This window comes from Rhagoletis zephyria, unplaced genomic scaffold (assembly GCF_001687245.7).
Source record: "Rhagoletis zephyria isolate East Lansing unplaced genomic scaffold, Rhagoletis_zephyria_1.1 Rzeph_scaffold_04567, whole genome shotgun sequence".
NCBI classification, from domain to species: Eukaryota; Metazoa; Arthropoda; class Insecta; order Diptera; family Tephritidae; genus Rhagoletis; species Rhagoletis zephyria.
Genome location: NW_016161650.1, coordinates 14,882 through 35,190, shown reverse-complemented (window position 1 = coordinate 35,190; position 20,309 = coordinate 14,882). Strand labels below are relative to the sequence as shown.

At 37.3% G+C, this 20,309-nt stretch overlaps 1 protein-coding gene across 1 annotated transcript in view; it reads right to left on the bottom strand.

The window, feature by feature from the left end:
- The window catches only part of ex (FERM domain containing expanded), a 36,660-nt gene that overhangs the window by 2,599 nt on the left and 13,752 nt on the right, over positions 1-20,309 (bottom strand). Inside the window, exons 3-4 of the mRNA XM_017626335.1 lie at positions 5,757-5,836; positions 29-4,304 (exon numbers count right to left, since the gene is read on the bottom strand). Coding sequence (XP_017481824.1) covers positions 29-4,304; positions 5,757-5,836 — 4,356 coding nt within the window. The remainder of the gene's footprint in view (positions 1-28; positions 4,305-5,756; positions 5,837-20,309) is intronic.

The window sequence follows — 20,309 nt, the reverse complement described above, 5'->3', positions numbered from 1 at the left end:
TGACAATTGAGTGTTGCGCAGTACTTACTTGGCGGCGGCTTTTCGGATGGTGCTGGCATGGGTGGTTTCTTTAAACGCCGGTTTACGTATGGCGGCGGTGGTGGAGGAGGCATACGCTTCGCCTTCGGTAGTGAGTCAAGTGAATTTAAAATATTGTCATCTGATCGTGAGCGTGCAAAAAAGTTTGTGTTGCTTACGTTGGTCGCTGCTAAGGTGGCTGGGTGCAGGGGAGGCGGCGGTGGTGGTTCATACGAGGAGCATAAGCTGGCCATGGAAGGACTGTAGAGCGGTGAGTAGGTGCTCGGTAGCTGAACGTAAGTGTCTGACAGATTTTGCGTCGATGCATAGCGTGAATGTGTGGACAGCGCCAATGGCAAGTAGGGTGTGCTGCGATAGATTGCGTGGCCTTTACATGTGTCCCACGAGCCGACGTGTGCACTCCCTGCGTGATATGCCAAGTATTGGTGCGAGTGCGGATGCGGGTGTGGATGAGTGTGCGAGAGCGGCTGTGGCGGTTGTTGTGCCATTGCTGCATATATTGAGCTCTGCTTTGCATCCAAATATTCCTGCTGGCTGATTGCAGGGTCCTGTAGCGGGTAGATGACATAGTCAACGTCACTATAGAGTTGCTGCTGGTACAGCTCTAGCTGCTTGCGTGCCAGTTGATTTCCATAAACACCGGATAGCTGAGTGGGCGGTGGTGGCGGTGGTGGCTGGCGGGGCAGACTGGGTGGTGGCGGTGGCAGAAATTGTCGATGCTTAATCACTGGTAAAAGTACACACGTTCTTGGCGACTGCTTTATTTCCGTATACGGGGGCGGTGGCGGGGGCGGCAACGATGACATGCTGTTATGTGTACCGTGTAGGCCATAAGGAACGATTGGTATGCCAATGTTGTTCGAAATGACGCCTGCGCCTACAGCGGCTGCGGCCGCAGCATGCGCCATGGCAGCCGCCGAAATGGATGATTGCCTTGTGGCTGATGTCGGATGATGTTCACCGCTTAGCGAAACCTGTGAGCCGCTGATGTAATGAGAATTGTGCACAGAATGCTGGGAAAAATGGCTTGGTATGTGACGGCTGGAAATAGATCCGGTCGCTGATACCATCGATGAGCAATGCGTCGGTGCAGCATAACTGGGTTTCTGGTTATCGTTAATAACACTGGTATGGGCTTTGAGAATGTTGATTTGTGGTCGCGTAGTTATGAAACGAGCTGTGACCTCTTCGGCTTTTAGCGAGCTCAATGAGCCGCTGGTTGAGGTAACCGCATTGCTGGAATGATTTAGAGAAGATGTGCATGAGGCTAACGACACTAAAGACGTGGGTCGGGGTTTCGCTGTTGTGGGATATGGCGGTGGGTCACGTCGGCGCACAGCGGATGCTGTTTTAAGCGAAGCCCGTGGAGTTGGTGTGCTACCGACTGCTGTCTTATTAAACTCAACTGGAATGGTTGGCGATGGCACTTTGGAGAAGTTTGGCGTAATTTTCGCTTTTGTAGTGTCTTGAATTGGCTTTAGTGCCAGCGGTGGGCACACTGGTGGCCCACATAGACCGGTTTTTTCATGGCGTGCATGATATGGCGGTGGTGAACGCATCGGTATAATGCTTAGACTCGTAAGATTTGTTGGCTGCTTCAGGCTGTTACTGTCGATACGTTGAGGAGGCGCTGGTGGATCCGTCGGTATTAAATCGTTAATTAGGTCTTCGACCTGATCTTCAGTGGGTGCAGTATCTTGATGGCCTTGAATGTAGGATTCACCTGTAATGGGCAATGGCAAAGTGACGTAATCGCAGTCTGAGTCTAGGGTACCAGACACTGTCTTCCGATTGGGATACGTACCACGCCCAACGATTAAATCGGTTAATTCCTCTGCGGAAAGTAGGTTATGTTTGTTGTCGGTTGGATCACTACCATCACCGCGGAACGAACCACTTGTGCTTACGTTGGAGTCTGACCGCAGGCGGAATTCTTCGTTCTTGATGCGTTTGCCGAGGTAATTTCCACCATCGACTGAATCCCGATTTGAGGGGCTTTCATGCAAATTATCGGCGTCTATTTCACCTTTCGTCGGCTGGAAAATGCCATAATGGGAACTTTTTTCAGACTCGGCAACCTCTGACGATTGCGCTGTCATTTCGCTGCTATGCATCGTGTATACACCAGAGGTCTCAGTGGGCGGTGCGCCGTGGGCTAGCGTGTAAACGCCAGAAGCGCTCTCGTTTTCGTCTCGCGTAGAAGATGTGAAATCGTGGTCAATGCAAGTGGATTCTGCCTCACTGAGTATGGAATTTTGTGCTGTGTGACTAAAACCCAATTCCAGACTACTCGACGTAGAGTTACGTCGCTGTAATGGCGTAGAATTCATCGCAGAATGGACAGCTAACGATGTTAGCGTATTTGTTATTGAATCTGTGCTAGGCAAAACCACAACGGTACTACAGGTCGAAGAACACTGTGACCCAATGTTGTGCTGCGAACTTGGTGAGTCAGTAGCAGTTGAAGAATCAGCTGCGCGCTGGGATGCTTGATTCGAGCTGCTGCTGGAAGAGTTTCCCGCTGAGGCGTGACTTCTTTCTGCGGGCGATTCATCGCCAGAGTTAGCAGAATTCGAGTGCTGCTTTTGACGTTCCTGACGTACAGACAGCGCCGCTAACTGCTCTTCCAGGTCTTTCAATGAAACTTGGCCGACTGATGAAGTTTGTCTGCTGACGCTTGGACGATCTAGTAGATGTGCCAATGCCAAACTTTCCGTAGATGGTGCTGCAATCGGTGCAGGTGGTGTATTTATCATTATCTCAACCTCATCCTCAGAGTGAACGCGATCGCTGACAATGCCCGAAGTGGTGTTAGAACTAGTGCTCGAAATGACCGATATACGCTGGTCGCTTTTGTTTTTGTAAGGCAAGTGCAAACTGCGTGAATAAATATAGCAAGCATGAAGACAATTGCTCTCTTCTTCTTCGCGCTTAATGACCTCTTTCAGACGGGCGGCTATCTTCATGCTAAACTGATGGGTTTCGCGGCACAGCGTCAACAACATTTTGTTTTTTTCATCCGAGGTGGCATAGAGAAGGATCTTACAGTCGCCAGAGCGTATCTCGAACTTTTTCCGCTCAAATGAAAGCTTCGTTATGTTCGGCCATAGGAAGGTGGTTGGCTGTTGTATGTTTTCAACGGAGTTGAAAATTTTTATACCCTTTGAATAAACCACAAACCACGAGCTGCCCAATCCGTTTTCACTTTTTGATGTACGCATTCGAAAAATATGCGCATTGACGCACTCATGCACCATACTGGAATGCTGAATGTAGTGCAATTCTGCGTCCGCCGCTGACATGCCACGATTTTCACGATGACAAGCCAGCAGTGCACTCAGCGCCCATGCGGTGCACAGCTCGCCAGGCAAATAGTCTCTCAAGCTGAAATACTCTTGCAGTGTAGACTGTGCCTGACCCAGTGCTGATAGTGACGTGCTCGACGACGTTGTTGGTGGGGTATTCGATGAACTACTGCGATTAATTGAAGAAATCGACGAGGAAGTTGAAAATGAGGCTGCCATTACGCCCAGGCTACGCTTCAAACTACCACTAATGGGAAAAACTGATATGGACGACGAGCTCGTGGAGGCAGGCGTTGATATTACCGCCGCTTCCTCTTTTTCCCTTTCCTTCTCCGATTTTGTTTTAATTTTTGTGCAAGAAACTGGCGCAGATATATTTGATATTGAGGCTGTAGAATTTCTTGCCGTTAAAAAATTGGGCAGACGTAGCACTCGATCATTTTCACTACTTAGGCGTTTGTTGATCTTTGGCAATGTTGTTGTTGCTGTTGCTATTCCAAAAGTTGTCCCTTCCGTGTTAGTTGTAGGCGTTGTAGTAGTCTCTGTACTTCTTGCCGCTGCATTTGTGACTTCATTTGTGTTGGCCGTAGGGTCTGTAATATGCGAAGTGAGCAAGCCTTGATGGTCACACTCCACATTACCACCACACCTGCCCTCTTCTGTTACAAGCGATTTAAATGTTGTGCCCTTTGAAGTTGTTGTTTTTGTTATCGTGGTTGCATTGGTTGTTAGTCCAGCTGATGGTGCCTCACCCAAATCTGCTTGTAGCGCTAATCCGGCGAGCAATATCATCGACTGTTCGGAATATTCTTTAGGCATTTCCCGTTGTAGAGCATTATATTTTAATTGTAGGTAGTAATTGTGACGGGATATCTCATCTTTCAACAGAAATGGGCTCTCGATATAAAATTGCACATGGAAATGTAGCTCCAGAAGTGGTCGCCCATTGGCATCGAGGCCCTAAAAAGTGAGAAGAATATTAATATTGGCAGAGGAATGTGAAAATCGCTGGCTGGTCGATTGTCGTCAGTCTATATTATCTTCAACGCCGTGCGAAAGAATAACTTAACTCGTTGAATTACCATAACTTTGTATTTAACCTCATAGACGTAAGGCAAACCTAACACAGAAGAGTCTATTTATTGTATCGTACAATATTAAGCTATTCTGTCTTTCGCACGATGTTCAAGACAGGATAGATTGACGGCTAAGGACCTCTTGATACATAGTTGCTCGGGCTGCACAATTGTCAGAGAGGCCATGTTTTATGCGAAAAAAGCATGTTTGAAAACTGTGATAAATTAACCGGAATAAAACTATTCTTATTCAGACATGTTCAAAGAACTCAACACTGATTAATATTTTCAATAATGTCTGCTGAGCAAGCCGTTGAATCCGCTTATTACAACGAATTCGATCGTGGATCGTTATAGTTAATTTCAAACTAGTTTTTGAAAACTCAAAATGCAAAATCCAATATGGCGTCCGAGATTTAAATAAGTTATTGAATTTTCAAACCTGAATAACTTTATTTAAAACTGAGAAAACTTAAGTTAGAAAATTACGAGTTTCGTATAAAATAAAAAAATCTTAAAAAAACTAGGGGCCTATGTCAAATTGTTTGGGCTCAACATATATTTAGCAACTATCCTCTATTTATAAATATAATTACTGTTATTATTTCATAATTTTATCATAAATTCATTTTAAATATGCTCCTTCGAATACACTAAATCATAAATTTGGCTAAACAAATATATTGTGTTACTCTACTGAAAGTTACAGCTCAGTAGAGAGTTGTTAATTGAATAATTTTGAACGTGATATAGAACTCGCAATCAGTGAGCCTTAAAACCTAGTACGCTTAATTCTCGGGAAACTTTCCTGATTTCCAGAGCAATTGGCAGCCCATTCGACAGCTGTCAACTTTCAAAGTTTTAATTTGACGTAAGATTCGTGACTAGCGTGTCAATCCCTTTATCAATAGCGTTTTAAAAAATATTTTCTTATTTTTAGAAAAATTAACAGTCCATTTAACAGATGTCAACTCTCAACATCTCAACAGCATGTCTAAAAACCTTATCGGGGGCATTTTTGAAAATACTGTCTCACTTTTAGGAAAATTCACAGTCCATTTTGACAGCTGTCAACTGCCAATGTTTTGATTTGACATCAAATTCGTGACTAGCAAGCCTAAAAACCTAACCAGTGGTATTTTCAAAAAGATTTATTATTTTTACAGAATTTTTCAACTGTCAAACCAAAAATTGTATGGCATATTCGGATTTAGCATAACAAAAATACTACAATCCTGCATTTTTATTACAATCGTAACAGCCCTTCTAATTTTTCGCCTAAAACCTAGCTTCTCCGACCACTGTGGGCCGTCAAAATGTAGTTTAGATGACTTACGTGTGTGTGCGAGGATCTCCAACTTTTCGGGCCGTATTTGGAGAGTTTGCTCTCTGGATCCGCAAACATGTATTCGCCATCTGTAAATTAAAAATATTTGTTTTAAATCTGGTAATAAAAAATGTCGCCTTTTTATTACACCTTTCTCTTTTCGTGTTCGATTCTAAAAAAAAGGCAAAGAGTGAGAAAGTTTTGTGTTCGTTTCTTGAAATGTCACATAAGATATTATGGACTATCGTTGAATCCATCGTAGTCCGACTTGCTACAAATGCATGCATTCAAAATATATGCCACGTTGGTAGCTATTTGGATTCAGCGGTAGCATTTTCGTGGATTTTCGAAAAATTGGACTGCGATGGATTCAGTGAACCCTAATTTTGAATTTGTATCAGAGAAAAAACAAATATCTCTATTGAGGATTTAGAGAAAAAAACTTTTTTGGCATATTATTATTGATTGAGACTTAAATAGGAACTGCCATAAATTTTAAATGTTTACGATTTCTTATTTTGCCGTTATGTTATGTTGCTTGTAAATGTTTATAAAGTGCCTAACAAAAACCAAGAATAATTTTCAAGGGTTGATGTTTGTATTTCATTATTTAATAATTTCTTTATTTCATTTCTTTAATAAATTTGATAACCTAAATTCTTTTGTTAAAAAAATATGCTTTATTATGGATATTTCTTTTAACACATAACCGCTTTAAGCAACATTTTAAAATGTTTGTTGTGCAAACTTAGTCACAATGCAAATATGCTGAGGAGTGCATAAGGTAGATAAAGAGAAAGAAACGAACAATGGATTCATATGGTTCACACTTGCGTACTTCACACAAAAAAGAGTATATAACAATTTAAACCGACCCGCACAACCCACCCCTTGTGGGCGCCAATGATAGATACGTTTGTGGTTTAGTTAGCCATAAATTTCCTTATATGACTTTGAAATACACGTCGCCATTATACGATTTGCATTATAAGATTTTAACCAAGCGCTCGCAGAGTGAACAAACGTTCTCTTTGTTCTGAAATACATCTCCAAGATGCTTTGCTTTACCAGGTTGACCTCCATATATTCTTCTGTAATATCACTGTGAATTGTTACCAAAATAGATATGTTTGAGGTCGAAGTGGTTAGGAAAGAGATTAGGCCCTATCAGCTTCGCCCGTATCATTATTGAGCTCGAATACTTATTTTACTCCGTCGAACACCCCTCGGAACGAACTGCAGTGGGTTGGAAGCTTCTAATCGAAATTGACGAAGGATCCTCTGCAAAGGCAAACACCAATATTGTCGTCGTACCTTCAGTCGTTCACTAAAAAGCTCCCTAAAGCCTGAGTCCATAAGTAAAATCAGGTCTATTTCATCCTCTAGAAAATATATTTAGGTAAAGAATAATCTATTTAATCCAAGGATCCATCGAAATGTTGATTTTAACGTAAACAAGCTTTCTGTTGAAGCGATCCAGTTTTTTATCGCTTAGGTAATTATCAAAATTATTTTATTTTCATTTTTCACGAAAACGAAATCCGATGGCTTGTACTTGATTAACAAACGGTTGCATACCTTTAGGCATATTTTAATTTCCTCAACAGTGGGGACTAAAATAAATAACAACCTTTTTTTTTGTTTGGTTCTTCATAAAGCTATAGCCAACCATTCAGCGCACCTGTACACCAAAGCCAAATCCGCTAAAAAATCGGAAGGAAGATACTTTTATTAAGCAAATTTTATGTTAACGTATTTCCTTGCTTATTAATTTATTAAACGAATTTAAAAAAGTTAAATAAAACAGATTGATCAGTGAATTATATTTAACTTCTTTTAATTTGGTTGAATATTAAATATGCAAGGGAATATGTTACCATAAAATGTGTTTGATGAAAGTATCTTCATTCCGATTTTTTAGTGGATTTGTATTTGGTGTACAGGTACGCTAAATGGTTGGCCATAGCTGTATATGATAAATTAGTTAATTTCCATTTAATTTATTTGACAGATTTTACAAGGCGCAATTACTTGATTTCGATATGATTTGCTTATAAATTACAAATTAGCCGTAAATAACGATAATGTGAAAATACTTTTAGCTCTGAAACGTTCAATAAATTAAACATAAATGAGATAATTTATCATACATCAAGAACGAAATGAAGAAAAAAATACTGGCAATTTACTTTAGCCCCAAGAACCCCCCCCCCCCCCCCCCCCCCCNCCCCCCCCCCCCCCCCGCTGTTGAAGAAATTTAAAAAAATGCCTAAAGGTATGTATCCATTTATTTTTTTAAATCAAGTACAAACCACACACTCATACCTACACGTGCTAATCAGATATCTGTAGAAATTATGAAATCAAGCCTGAACGCACTTGATTTATGTGAAGTAATTTGATGGAAACAGTAATTTATGCTGCAATGTGAACATAGTTTTAGACTGCGGATGCATATGCAGAAAACGAAGCCCAAAAATATGTGCCCCATAACTTTAAAGAAAATGTATACAAATATATTTTTTTGCCTATAGTTAAGTGGCACATATTTTTAATCTTCGTTTTCTGCGTAAACATCCCCAGTCTAGTTATTATATTCCATACCTAGAGCCAAAGGGAGGAGCTAACTTAAAAATCAGATCCGGAATCGTACATATTCAACGCAATCCATACAAAACAGTTAGTTAGTGAATGTACATACATAATCCTGAACAAAACATATTTGCATTAATTGGAGATATTCCATACCTAGAGCCAAAGGGAGGAGCTAACTTAAAAATCAGATCCGGAATCGTACATATTCAACGCAATCCATACAAAACAGTTAGTTAGTGAATGTACATACATAATCCTGAACAAAACATATTTGCATTAATTGGAGATAAGTCTGATGAATTGATTTACGCAAAAAATCGTCCTATTTTTTTTCGAGTTTGCTCTCTTTTGAGCTACATAGGTGTGCGATATGTTAAGGTATGTTTGAAAAAACGTTTTTGTTGAAGAAGAAACAATAACGTGTCGAAACCAAAGTTTTTGTTTTAAAATCAACTGCCGAAAAGGTCCAAATTTTCACCCCGTAATAAAATTATTTTCATAAGCTATTACTTATTGTTTGTTGAGCATCCCTGATTCAGACTCAGTGTCGGCGCACAAATTAAAGCACGGACAGCGACAGATTTGCATACAGCGCAAGGTGCAGGGACACAGCATTTATAGTGGATACCCTGCAACAATAAAACCTCTTCAATTTGTGGATATGTAGTGTGAAACTTGAAATTGTCGTACAAAAAATGGAGAAAGACCTACAGTTTAACACTGCTCTTGAAAGGCGGACGGTTTTTTCTATCTTTGAGAAGCTTTTTCAGTAAACCATTTTCAGTTTCAGTTTTTCGTTTTCTCAATAATTTTAAGATTCTTACTTTCTGAGCTAGGATTGAAACCATAGACTTTGGATCGGTTGGCGATGTGGCACACAATCGTACGCAAGCTATGATAATTCTATGTACTTGGCTTGGTAGGTACATATGTATGTACATATGTATATATTTGCTGTGAAAGGAGCGGGCAGCTGCATCGGCCCATCGTCCGACGCACGTCTGCATGAATTGCCCATTTCAACATTCTTCGGTTTAGGTGTGGAGGTCCATATATACTACATATGTGTGTAGACTTGCACGCATAGCTACCTCTTGTGTTAGGTTTTGTTTTATTTGTTTTTATCATTGGTGTTTTCGCGAGTTTAGCTGGATTCTGATTTTATTTTTTGAGACGTTTGCTTGCACCTCTTTGCATGTTTTTTATATTCATATCTACACACATTTCACACATATGCACAAATATATACATATGTATGTATGTATGTATGTATATATGGTTTTGCTTTTCCTTTTCTTTTTTTTTCGAAAATAGTTGGTTGGTTGGTATCAACTGCCATTATAATTTTTTTTGTTGTTGTTGTTGCGTTTCGTGTTATTTGTTCATTGTTTTCGTTGCTTTCGCTATTGCCGTTTTGGGTGGACTCGTCGGTGGTGGTGAATACGCGATACTGGTGCTTTTTATTGTTGTTTCTTGTTGCTTGCTTCATGATTCTTGTCATTTTTGCCATCACAACATACCAACATTTTCTCTTCCATTTATTGTTAATGGTGCATAATCATTATCGGCAGGTAGCGGCAGCCAAGATAATGGCGACTAAAGCAGATTCAACAACAACAACGACAACAGTTCAACAACAATAGGAACTCGATGTTTTAGATTCTTGCTGCGGTCGTTATGGTTGTTTCAATTTCGTTTTTTTTTATTCTTGTACTTATATGTTTTTTTTTGGTGGCCGTTGATCGCGTGCAACCGATAAACATCGGAAATTAAAATTCCTCAGCTATGGCTTTAACTTTAGACTTTTTGTTGTTGTTGGCTGTATTGTTTGCTGTTGTTACCTGCTGCTGCTGGTTTTGACGTTTATATTTTGAGGCCATGTGTATGTGTGCGTTTTTGGGTTATGTGTGGCTCACACAAAATTTAGTTAAGAGGAGGCAACTCACAAATAAAAAAATCCAAGAATTCCATGGTGTCATCTGGTCAGGCATGTTTAATAAATTACAGATTAAAAATCAGAGAAATAATATAAAAATCGTTGTTTGATTTGAATAAAACTGTGTACTCTTTGAAAGCTTCCAGGCTATATATGATTTAAAAAAGTAAAGTAAGCCTTTCATTGAACCGTTCAAGAAAACTTTTTTTCTTCTACACGAGCGAGGAGGTTTAATATTACCTGCTCAGGAATGGCCGACCTTAGAAACCAATTTTTTTTTATCATTTCTATGTTGCGCGGATTAGGCATAAAATCTTTATCCACTCGACCATAGCGGTCACTTTCACCAATCGAACTGATATCATCGTGCGACAGTCAATTTTACACACAAAAAATCAATATTTTCGCCAACCTGCTACTGACGCCAGAAGTTTTTTAAAGGACTTTGAAATTACAAATTTTGGATTAATTCAAAAAATTATTCAAACATTTCAGTGCAACATACAATCAGAATGTGGATATCAAATAAGAGAGAAAATCCGGTATAACTAAAAAAGATTACATTTTTTGGTGCATAGGTACTGGCAATGTCCTCTAAAAACATTGTCCCTATATATCCTTGAATGTATGTATTTAAAAAAAAATTGTATGTTAAGGACTAATGCACACAAGACCACATCCTCGAACTCCGTCATTCGAACCTTGTTAGCTTTAAAAAATGAAATTAATTAAAATGGGATTGTCAATACCATTCTTCTTTGTGAACCAAAAATTTAACTTTTTCAGCTCTATAGAATTTTCTCTTTCATTTGATACCCATATTGTTGTTTTACATTGCGTTGATATCAATTTTTGTTTGATTAATTAAAATTTGTTTAATCATGATTCATTTGAAGTTTGATTGATTTGAAGTCTTAAAGTCCTTTAAAAAACCATGTCGCCAAAAAGAAAAACTAAAAAAGGAGTGTCGACGATGAAGGAGAGGGAGGTGGCAACTCATTCCATTAGACTAGTTGGAAAAATGCCTCAAACCAAAAATCCACCAAAAAATTGTTCTTGTAAACATTATTGAATTTAGCTATGAACTGAAATGTAACAACTGAAATTATTATCAACGCGAACGTCTATACGAACGGAGGTGCCTCTTCGTTGCTTAAAGTTAACGTGCTCTATAATTCACTTTATAATTGAAACTCAATATATAACTCTAGTAGTCAATCGACATTAAATCTTTAAACGAACACTTTTATAATTGTATACCTAAATTGAATTGATTAAACGCTCTATTGAATTAAAAACCGAACTCTTTGAATTCTCCATCAGACTGAAATCCCCCTTTAATATAGCGCCGCTATATTAAACAAGGAGTTTTACTCTATTTGGCTTATAGTTTTTTGGGTATATTGATTGTTTCGGGTGTTTTTGCTATATCTTTGCCGATTTTGAAGCATAAAAAAGAGTTCGCTTTGTGATCGGACATCTAATTTTTATATAATCGCAATGAACTTTCGGGCGATGTGACTATTTATAGCCAAATTTACAAGATATTGTTCAAGCACTATAGCAGCGTGCAAAACTGTGCAAGACGGCGTTGGCACACACTGATTACAGTAGCATCAGGGGTCTCTGCACTGCCTGCAATATGTTAACCATCACGGCATTTCTTTTTCCTATCGATCTGTAGGTTTCTTCCCACATGTAGTTTGATCAAAACCTTAGGCTTAATGAATCATCTAAACAATTTCTTATTCTTCTTAATTAGTATTTGGGTAAAAATAAAAGACTTAAAACACAAACTTCCGTACATTAAATACAGGCTATCTATGTATGTATATATAAATACGCAATCCCTTTTTTGAAGGCACCATTCGCTCGATTCCAATGAAACATTCACCGATTTAAAGGATATGACTTCCTCTAATCCAGAAGTGGTAACCCCGATATATATGGGGCGTGGTATCTGACATATAGACTAAAATATGAAATCCACTATATCTCTAAAACCAATTATGCTGGGGAACTGAAACTCAGCACGGATGCATAGATCGTTAATACCCACGGCGAAAGTGGTATATTTTGGAAAAGGGGGCGTGGCACCTCCGTACTTACGGCGAAGAGTGGTCGATTTTGGAAAGGGGGCGTGGCTCCGCCCATACAATCGGTTATCTCTGAAACCACTTATTATACGGTAATGGAATTTTATAAACCTACATTTATACACATACAAAGTCGCAAGAATCATTCAATGGGGAACCATTTTCCCCCAGATTTTAAAATCGCATTGAATGATTTTCGTTTTGTGCAAAAGTTTTTAGAAGGATTAGTGTGTTTGTCTTTCGATTGGTGGCGCAGGGATTGAGAGCTATCCTAAAAAATCATATATATGATCGGATTGGTTTCACTTGGTTTGTTGTTTGGTGTAACTTGGCCCCGTCGTGTGATGAGAAAATATTGAGCTTAGACCCAGTCTTGACAAAAACCCGTGTTAAACCGCCGTTAGAGGAGAAAATATTATCTTTTGTTGTAAACCTTCAAGATACTTTCTCAACCGTTAACGATTTTGATTAAAAAACAGAAAGACTTTATGTAGATGTGAGCAATTTAGTCTCAACCTCCAAGAGGCTCTCAGACAAATATAATCGAATAACTTATTTACAGTCTGAATTGGTATATGTTTGACATATAAGTCAGTGATGAAGATCTCATCTGTACATACAAATATATATGCATATCTATATATATAAAAATGTTGTGTTCGTATGTCACGGTCGTCAAAACTCGAGAACGGCTAAACCGATTTGAATAATTCTTGTTTTTTGTATTGTTCGGTATAATAACAGGATCAATGATATCACAAAAAATTTGAGGGTTGCCACCTAATTGAAAATTTTTAAGCCCAATTATATTGATAAAATAAATGAATTTTTACAAAATGGGTATCAAATTAAAGTGGTTTAAGAAAGACTTCTGAAGGAAATATTTTTGAGGAGGGTTGCCACATATTTGAAAATTTTAACTCAGTTAAATTGATAAGTAAATAAAATACTGCCATGTGGGTGTAAACTAAAGATTTTTAAGAAGGCTTACAGCCGAAAATATTTTTGAGGAGGGTTGCTCATTTAACTCAATTTACATAATTGATAAAATAAATGACTTATTACAATATAGGTATCAAATTAAAGAGGTTTAAGAAAGATGACTGTTGGAAATATTTTTGATAAGAGATGCCACCATTTTGAAAATTTGAACTCGAAAGCTCAGTATGTTGCCGTAAGTTGCACCAATGTATTTTCAATATGACCCGATAAAATAAATAAACCAACGAAAAATTAGTCCTTTGTCAAATATGTTTGATTTATTATTATTTATATATGGATATTAGGGGGGTCCTTAAATGGGGGAAATAAATTTTTGCATCATATTTCCTTAGCCTCAACCCCTACGTCGAAGCTACTATAGTCGAAGATATCACATATAAATTTTGGTCTCGATTGGAGGTTAGTCGTGTCGCACAGGGGGTAAGATTCATTTTCCTTTATGGAGACTCAAAAAATTTAGATTTTTTTTTTATTTAATGCCCAAAATCGACACTAGTATAGTCGCAGATATTGCATATAAATTTTGGCCCCGATTAGAGTCGGTTAAGGCGTGGCACACAGGGGTAAGACTTCAGATTATCCTATGAAGACGTCTTAACCGACTCCAATCTTCGACTTTAGTAGTATCGATTTTGGGTATGAGTTGGTAAAAAAGATAATTTTCATTTTTTGAGTCTCTATAGAGGAATCTGAACTTTGGCCCCTGTGCGACACGCCTCAACCGTCTCCAATCGGGACCAAAATTTGTATGTGATATCTGTGAAGGTGGTATTATCGATTGAAGGGGTGAGCCTGAAAAAATCGCTCATTTGATTTTTTAGGGACCACCCTAATGTATATGTAAAAATGTAAGGCGGATACGGAATGTTATCTTAAGTGTCTGTGACGATGGGTGGCTGATGGTCGTTCCTGGTTGAATACGAGAAAAGAAGTGCCCGAGCTCTTTTCAATACAATTAAGTTCAACCTCAAAGCAGTAAAACTGTTTGGAGGGGAAACTCAACGATAGTTAATTTGGCGGGAAAAGTTTATGACAGTTTCTAATAAATACATGTATACATGTGTGCTTACATATGTACATTGTTAGGCATTAAGGTGGTCTGTCTTGGATTGTTTAATTTAGTCTAAAGGCCTAACACAGTTAAATTGATTAAATAAATGAAATATTGCAATATAGATATCGAACTAAAGAGTTTTAAGAAGACTTAAGCTGAGATCCCACGATTGCCGCAAATGGACCAATCTGGAACAATTTTTATTGTGCTGTATTGGAGCACAATAAAAAAATTGTCCCAATGAAATTCTGTACAGTCACACGGTTGCCTCTTTTTATACAATTCTCATTGCCGTAAGTTGGCGAAAAGCAATATAGTGACAATAATTGCCCCAAACTTATCACACGATTGCTCGAGCATGCGGCAATTGTGACCATAAAGTGTTGCGCTGACCTCTAAATTCTGTTTTTTTCTCTGTTGTGTAAAAATGGCGTATTCTTAATAAAAAAAAAATAAATCAATTGCATCTGCTTTGTATATTGCGGGCTCATTTTGTGCAAATTTGTTGTTGTTTGAAAGCAAAGAAGCAAAAACTTGTGCCCAACGAAAACTCACGCATTTATTTAGAAGTTTGATTGTATAGTTTTTTTATTTTTCGACGATAACTGCAACGTGCTATGTGGAGTTCAAGTTGCACCAGTTTTCTTTTTAATTTTGTTACGCAGAGGTTTTTTCATTCATTACAAGTAAAATTGGTACAAAAGAGTTATGTTTGTTTAAATGAAAGCTGCGAATTTACATAATTTATGTTTGGAATTAAATTTTATAATTATATGTACAGCTCGCAACAAAAGATAGCACCTTAACATTTTGATCAGTCTTGACTTTTTTCTTCTGTTGTTTAATGTTAATTTTTTCCCATAAAACCATAGCTCATTGTCTAGTAAAAACCACATAAGTCCAAATTCCAAACTTTATACAAAAATTATAAATATTTCTTAAAATTTTGATCACAATTCAATGGTCTTTAATTTGGGTTTCTAGAAAAAATTTTGTTTTGCAGTTTACAAAGTAATTTACAGAGAAGAAAGTGCATAATACCGTCAGCTAAAAAAATTATAAAAAATCAACTGGATCTTTTAGCAACTTCAAACCTCCACCTTGTTGTACTAAATTTTAATGAGCTACAAAACTAAATGACCATTTTTTTCTAGAAATCCAAATTATAAACCGTGTGTTCAAATGTTTAGGAAATTTTTATAATTTTTGTATCAAGCTTGCAATTTGGATTTATGCAGTTTTGGTTAGACAATGAGCTATACTTTTATACGAAAATAATGAAGATTAAATAAGTAGAAGAAAAATAGTCAAGACTGGTCAAAATGTTGAGGTTCTACTGCTTTGTCGTGGGCTGTATTGAACTTTTAAGTTTTTTTTTTAAAAATTTATACTGTTATGGCAGTCCGCCATTTGGTGACATAAAATACCTTTCGTATTCTTCTCGTATGAGTTTTGCTTGTGGTGGTATATATCGCGGCAAAGATTCCGTTATCGGACTTCAAGGAAAATTAAAATTTCACTACAAATTAAATTAAAAGTTATGTTGATAGATAGATAGATTTTATTAAGTAGACAAAAAAAATATTACATGGATTGTAATAGCAAAATTTACAGAATATGGTAAATAAACCTTAATTCTACAACATATCATTTTTTATCACAGATTTTCATTTATTTTTCAGATAAACATTTCGGAGGAAAAAACTACTATGAAAAACCTCCGCTTTAAATCTTATAAGCTAGTTTTCTATATTTTTACATAAATACCTAACCTACATTACTTATTAGTAAAGATTTGAGATCAAGTCATTATCAGTTATACTACAGCGAATTTTAAACCGCTCAGTTATTTTTTGAATCTGTTCATTTATCATTTTTATATTTGACTCGCTATGGAGTCTTTTAGTGGAAAAATCCCAAGGCAGTCCTTGCATCATAAAAGTTATGTTGCTTCCGAAAACAAAGATATTAATTTCAGTGATTTTTGGACATATAAGAAAGCAAAAAAGTAAATTATTAATAAACAGCCTAAATATTGATGTGTATTGTTCACTTCAATTGCCGCACAAGAATACAATAAATATTGCCGAAATTTTTGAAATTTTCATTGCCCCATGATTGCCAATCGAGCTATCACACGATTGCCGCACACGGGCCGTATTTGATTGGGCACAGTAAGCACAATATCGGCCTCTATTGCCGCATGAGTCAATGTATTGTGAAATCACACGATTGGGGCATAAAATGAGGCAATAATTGGTGTATTGCGGCAATCGTGGGATCCCAGCTTTACAGTAGAAAATATGTATGAAATACAATATGGGTACCAAACGAAAGGTATTTGAATAATTTTGATTTGGAAATATTTTCAATAGGATTATCACCTATCTAAGAGTAAAGACTGAAAATATTGAAATTAAATAAAATATTACATAATTAGTTCCAAACGAAAAGTGTTTGGGAAAGCTTTAGTAGAGATTTTTTTTTTTAAATATTTCCACTTATCCAAAATCCGAACAGTTTAAATAAAGGTATGATGTACAATATCTTATCAAACGAAGTGGTCATATTATCAACTAAGAGTTGGTACACAATGTAAAATTGAATAAACAAGTAATTTTTAAACAAAAAACACAAACGACTTCTATTTTCATATACAAATTCAAACGCACCGTTTATTTTTTCATGATCCAATGATCGGATCTAAACCAAATTAGTATGGGACCACCTGGATATCGTTTGACGTGGTCCAAAGTTATGCGGTTACATACATAAAAAAATCCGATGAATTGATAACCGTCTTTTTTTTTTGAAGTCGGTTAAAAACTACTGATACCAATAACAAAATGATAAAAGAGTAACGAAAACTTAAAACTATTCCATGAAAGCTGTTTAAAAAATACTTAATGAAAACTTAAAATTGTTGTCACTATTCCCTAACATTATAAATCAGTTAACTATTAATCATAAACAATTTCGTTTGAGGTCGCCATAGCATACTGCGTATATTGCGAGTAAAGAAATTTTGAATAACATTATTATTGTGATTATGATTAATATTCCTATTGTAAACTCCTATTCCCAATCAAAGATTCCCAAATTAAAGTGAAAACAGAAGGGCATTTACTATCGCATGATGCAAATGTTAAAATAATAAGAGCTGCAGAACTGAGAAATCTTTTACAAGGGCGTGTTATTTCTGGTGCGTGCCGATGGCATCGACATCATCTGTAACAAAAATCGCGAAGTCTATTCTGCCTTTTCCAAGATGGATAAGGAAGCAAAGCGAATGCGCCTGGTGGTAAACGAGGACAAGACGAAGTATCTCCTGTCATAAAATAAACAGTCAGCGCATTCGCGCCTTCGAACCCACGTCCCCTGTTGACAGTTATAATTTTGGGAAAGTGGAGAATTTCGTTTACTAGGGAACCAGTACCAGAGAGACCAAGTTGGCACAGAGAGAAATGACTTGGGTTCTTTGTCGAGCTCGGCCAAAATGACTTAGGCGGTTATAGAGCCACAAGTAGAAGAAGAATATGCAAATGATAAATGTCGGAGTTGGGGGACCTTCTTCTTGGATGCGCCAAGAGGAACCAGGAAAATATTCCTTATCATATTGATCTTGGCAACGGTCCGATCAAAAAATTACATAACCTTAGCTATCGCTTCATCTGGAATTGCTGCGACATTGTTACCAGGTGGAAGCACTGCTCATTCAGCTCTTAAGCTGCCGTTGAACGTATAAATCATCGAAACACCCACATGCAATATTTCTAGAACATCCGGTACGGAAAAAGTATTCCAAAAATTTAAACTCATTGTTTGGGATGAGTGCACGATGCACATAAAAAATCGCTTGAGGTGCTTGATCGATTGTTGCGAGATTTGCGTGGAAACGTTCAACCATTCGGGAATGCATTAATATTGCTCGCAGGAGATTTTACGCAAACATTGTCTGTAATTTCTCGATTAACACTGGCGGGAGAGATAAATGCTTGCCTGAAATAGTCAACAGTGTGGTAAGACGAACATACATACACTGCAGCCGAGGTATCATCGCGATAATTAAGGACATTAGGATCGCAAAGCTGCCAGTCAATGAGAGATTAAGACGAATTTTATTGCCTGATAATTTTTGTGACTTAGAAACATCGAAAGGAGAAAAACAAATTTATTATTGGAATCACGATTGGCTCAGTGAACGAGATATTCTTGCTGCTCAGAATAAGGTCGTCTAACAACTAAATAATAGTGGTATTGAAAACAGTCGTTGCTTAAGCTGGTCTGCTCATTTACCAGACTGCCAGGCCACTTGCTCACTTTGGTGAATAGAGTTAATGTTCAATAATAATAAAGTGTGCCAATTATCATGTTACGGAATATTAATCAGCCAAAGCTCTGCAAAGAAACGCGACTCGCAGATAAGAAATTGATGAAGAACGTAGTGTAAGCAAAGATTTGAACGTGGCCTTTCAAATTAATGGAGAATGGAAAAATCACAAATATTATGCACACAAGTACTTATTACAAATCAAACTTATATGAAATGTATGCTTTATTTTGTTAATCATTTATCATCCATGTAACTGGAATATACCACAGCAAAGCGTGACAGGGTACAGCTAGTTTTTTATAAATGAAAATCGACGTTCATTTTTCTGTCTTATTTCAAAAGCTACTGAAGAAATTTGGAGAAGACTTGGTAGAATTAGCATTTTATTTATTTTTTTTGTTCGTAGGAGAGGGAAATGCTTTATGCACTGGCCGGGGGCGCTAGTCTCTATACTACCTTCCCCGAGTGTGGGACTCCCACCGAAGCGTGTTGGGCGATTTTAAGTTTTCCCGTAAATTCGCTGTAAATTATGCTGGTGGACTTCAGACAAAGGAGTAAGCAAGGTACATTGAACAGGTAGTATCAGTAGAGCAGCTGATTTGATTTATTTTCAAATTATTAGGTCTCGAAAATGTCAAATATTTTTAATTTTTTCTCACGAAAATTATAAGTTGTTAAAATCCATTTGCTAGTGAAACCTTTTTCCATACAAAACAAGCGATTGAATAGCAGTTTTTGGAACGTTCGCCCAACTCGGCAGCACGACCGCTGATTACTGGGCCTTGCAAAGGATGGATCAATGCTTCGAGAAGCAAACAAATTTACTAGGAAAGAAAGTTGCATCAATTTTTATTTTTTCCAATTTCAATTTTTTATTTTTTATAATTTTTTGTATTTCACATGGCACGCTTTGATTTAGAAGAAAAAATTCAGAACAGTTGTTGACACTTTCGATACCAGAAGCAACAACAAAATACACGCAAATGTTGTTTTTGCTCTACTGATACTACCTGTTTAATGTGCCTTGGGAGTAAGTATTGGTGACAGGTAAAATTCGAAAGTGTATGAAAAAAGATGTCGAAATTCGACAACTGGGCGATACCAGTATATATTAAGGCATCCAATCCCGGACCATTTTGTGAATCCCGGGAATTCGGGATCTTGAATTGGTAATCCCGGGATCCCGGGATATTTCGTGAAATTATTACCATTAATTAAAATATGCTAACAAACTAGTTTTGTAGTCTTTATTTAGTGCGAATACTAGAAATAAAAACAAGTAAAGAAGTATAAGTTCGGGCGAAATCGAACTTTATATACCCGGCGCAGGTATCAAATATCGTCGTTTCAACCTTCCCTTAACTACCTTTGCATGATAAGCATGGGCGTAGCCAGAACGAAATTTAGGGGGGGAGGGGGCCCATACAAAAAAAAAAGAATCGAAACCAATAACTTACTAAAAAATTTTTATTTTTAATATTTTTTATTGAGCTTTGTACCACGATTGTTTATTAGGAAAAATTGAAAAAGCAACAAAGTCTAAGCG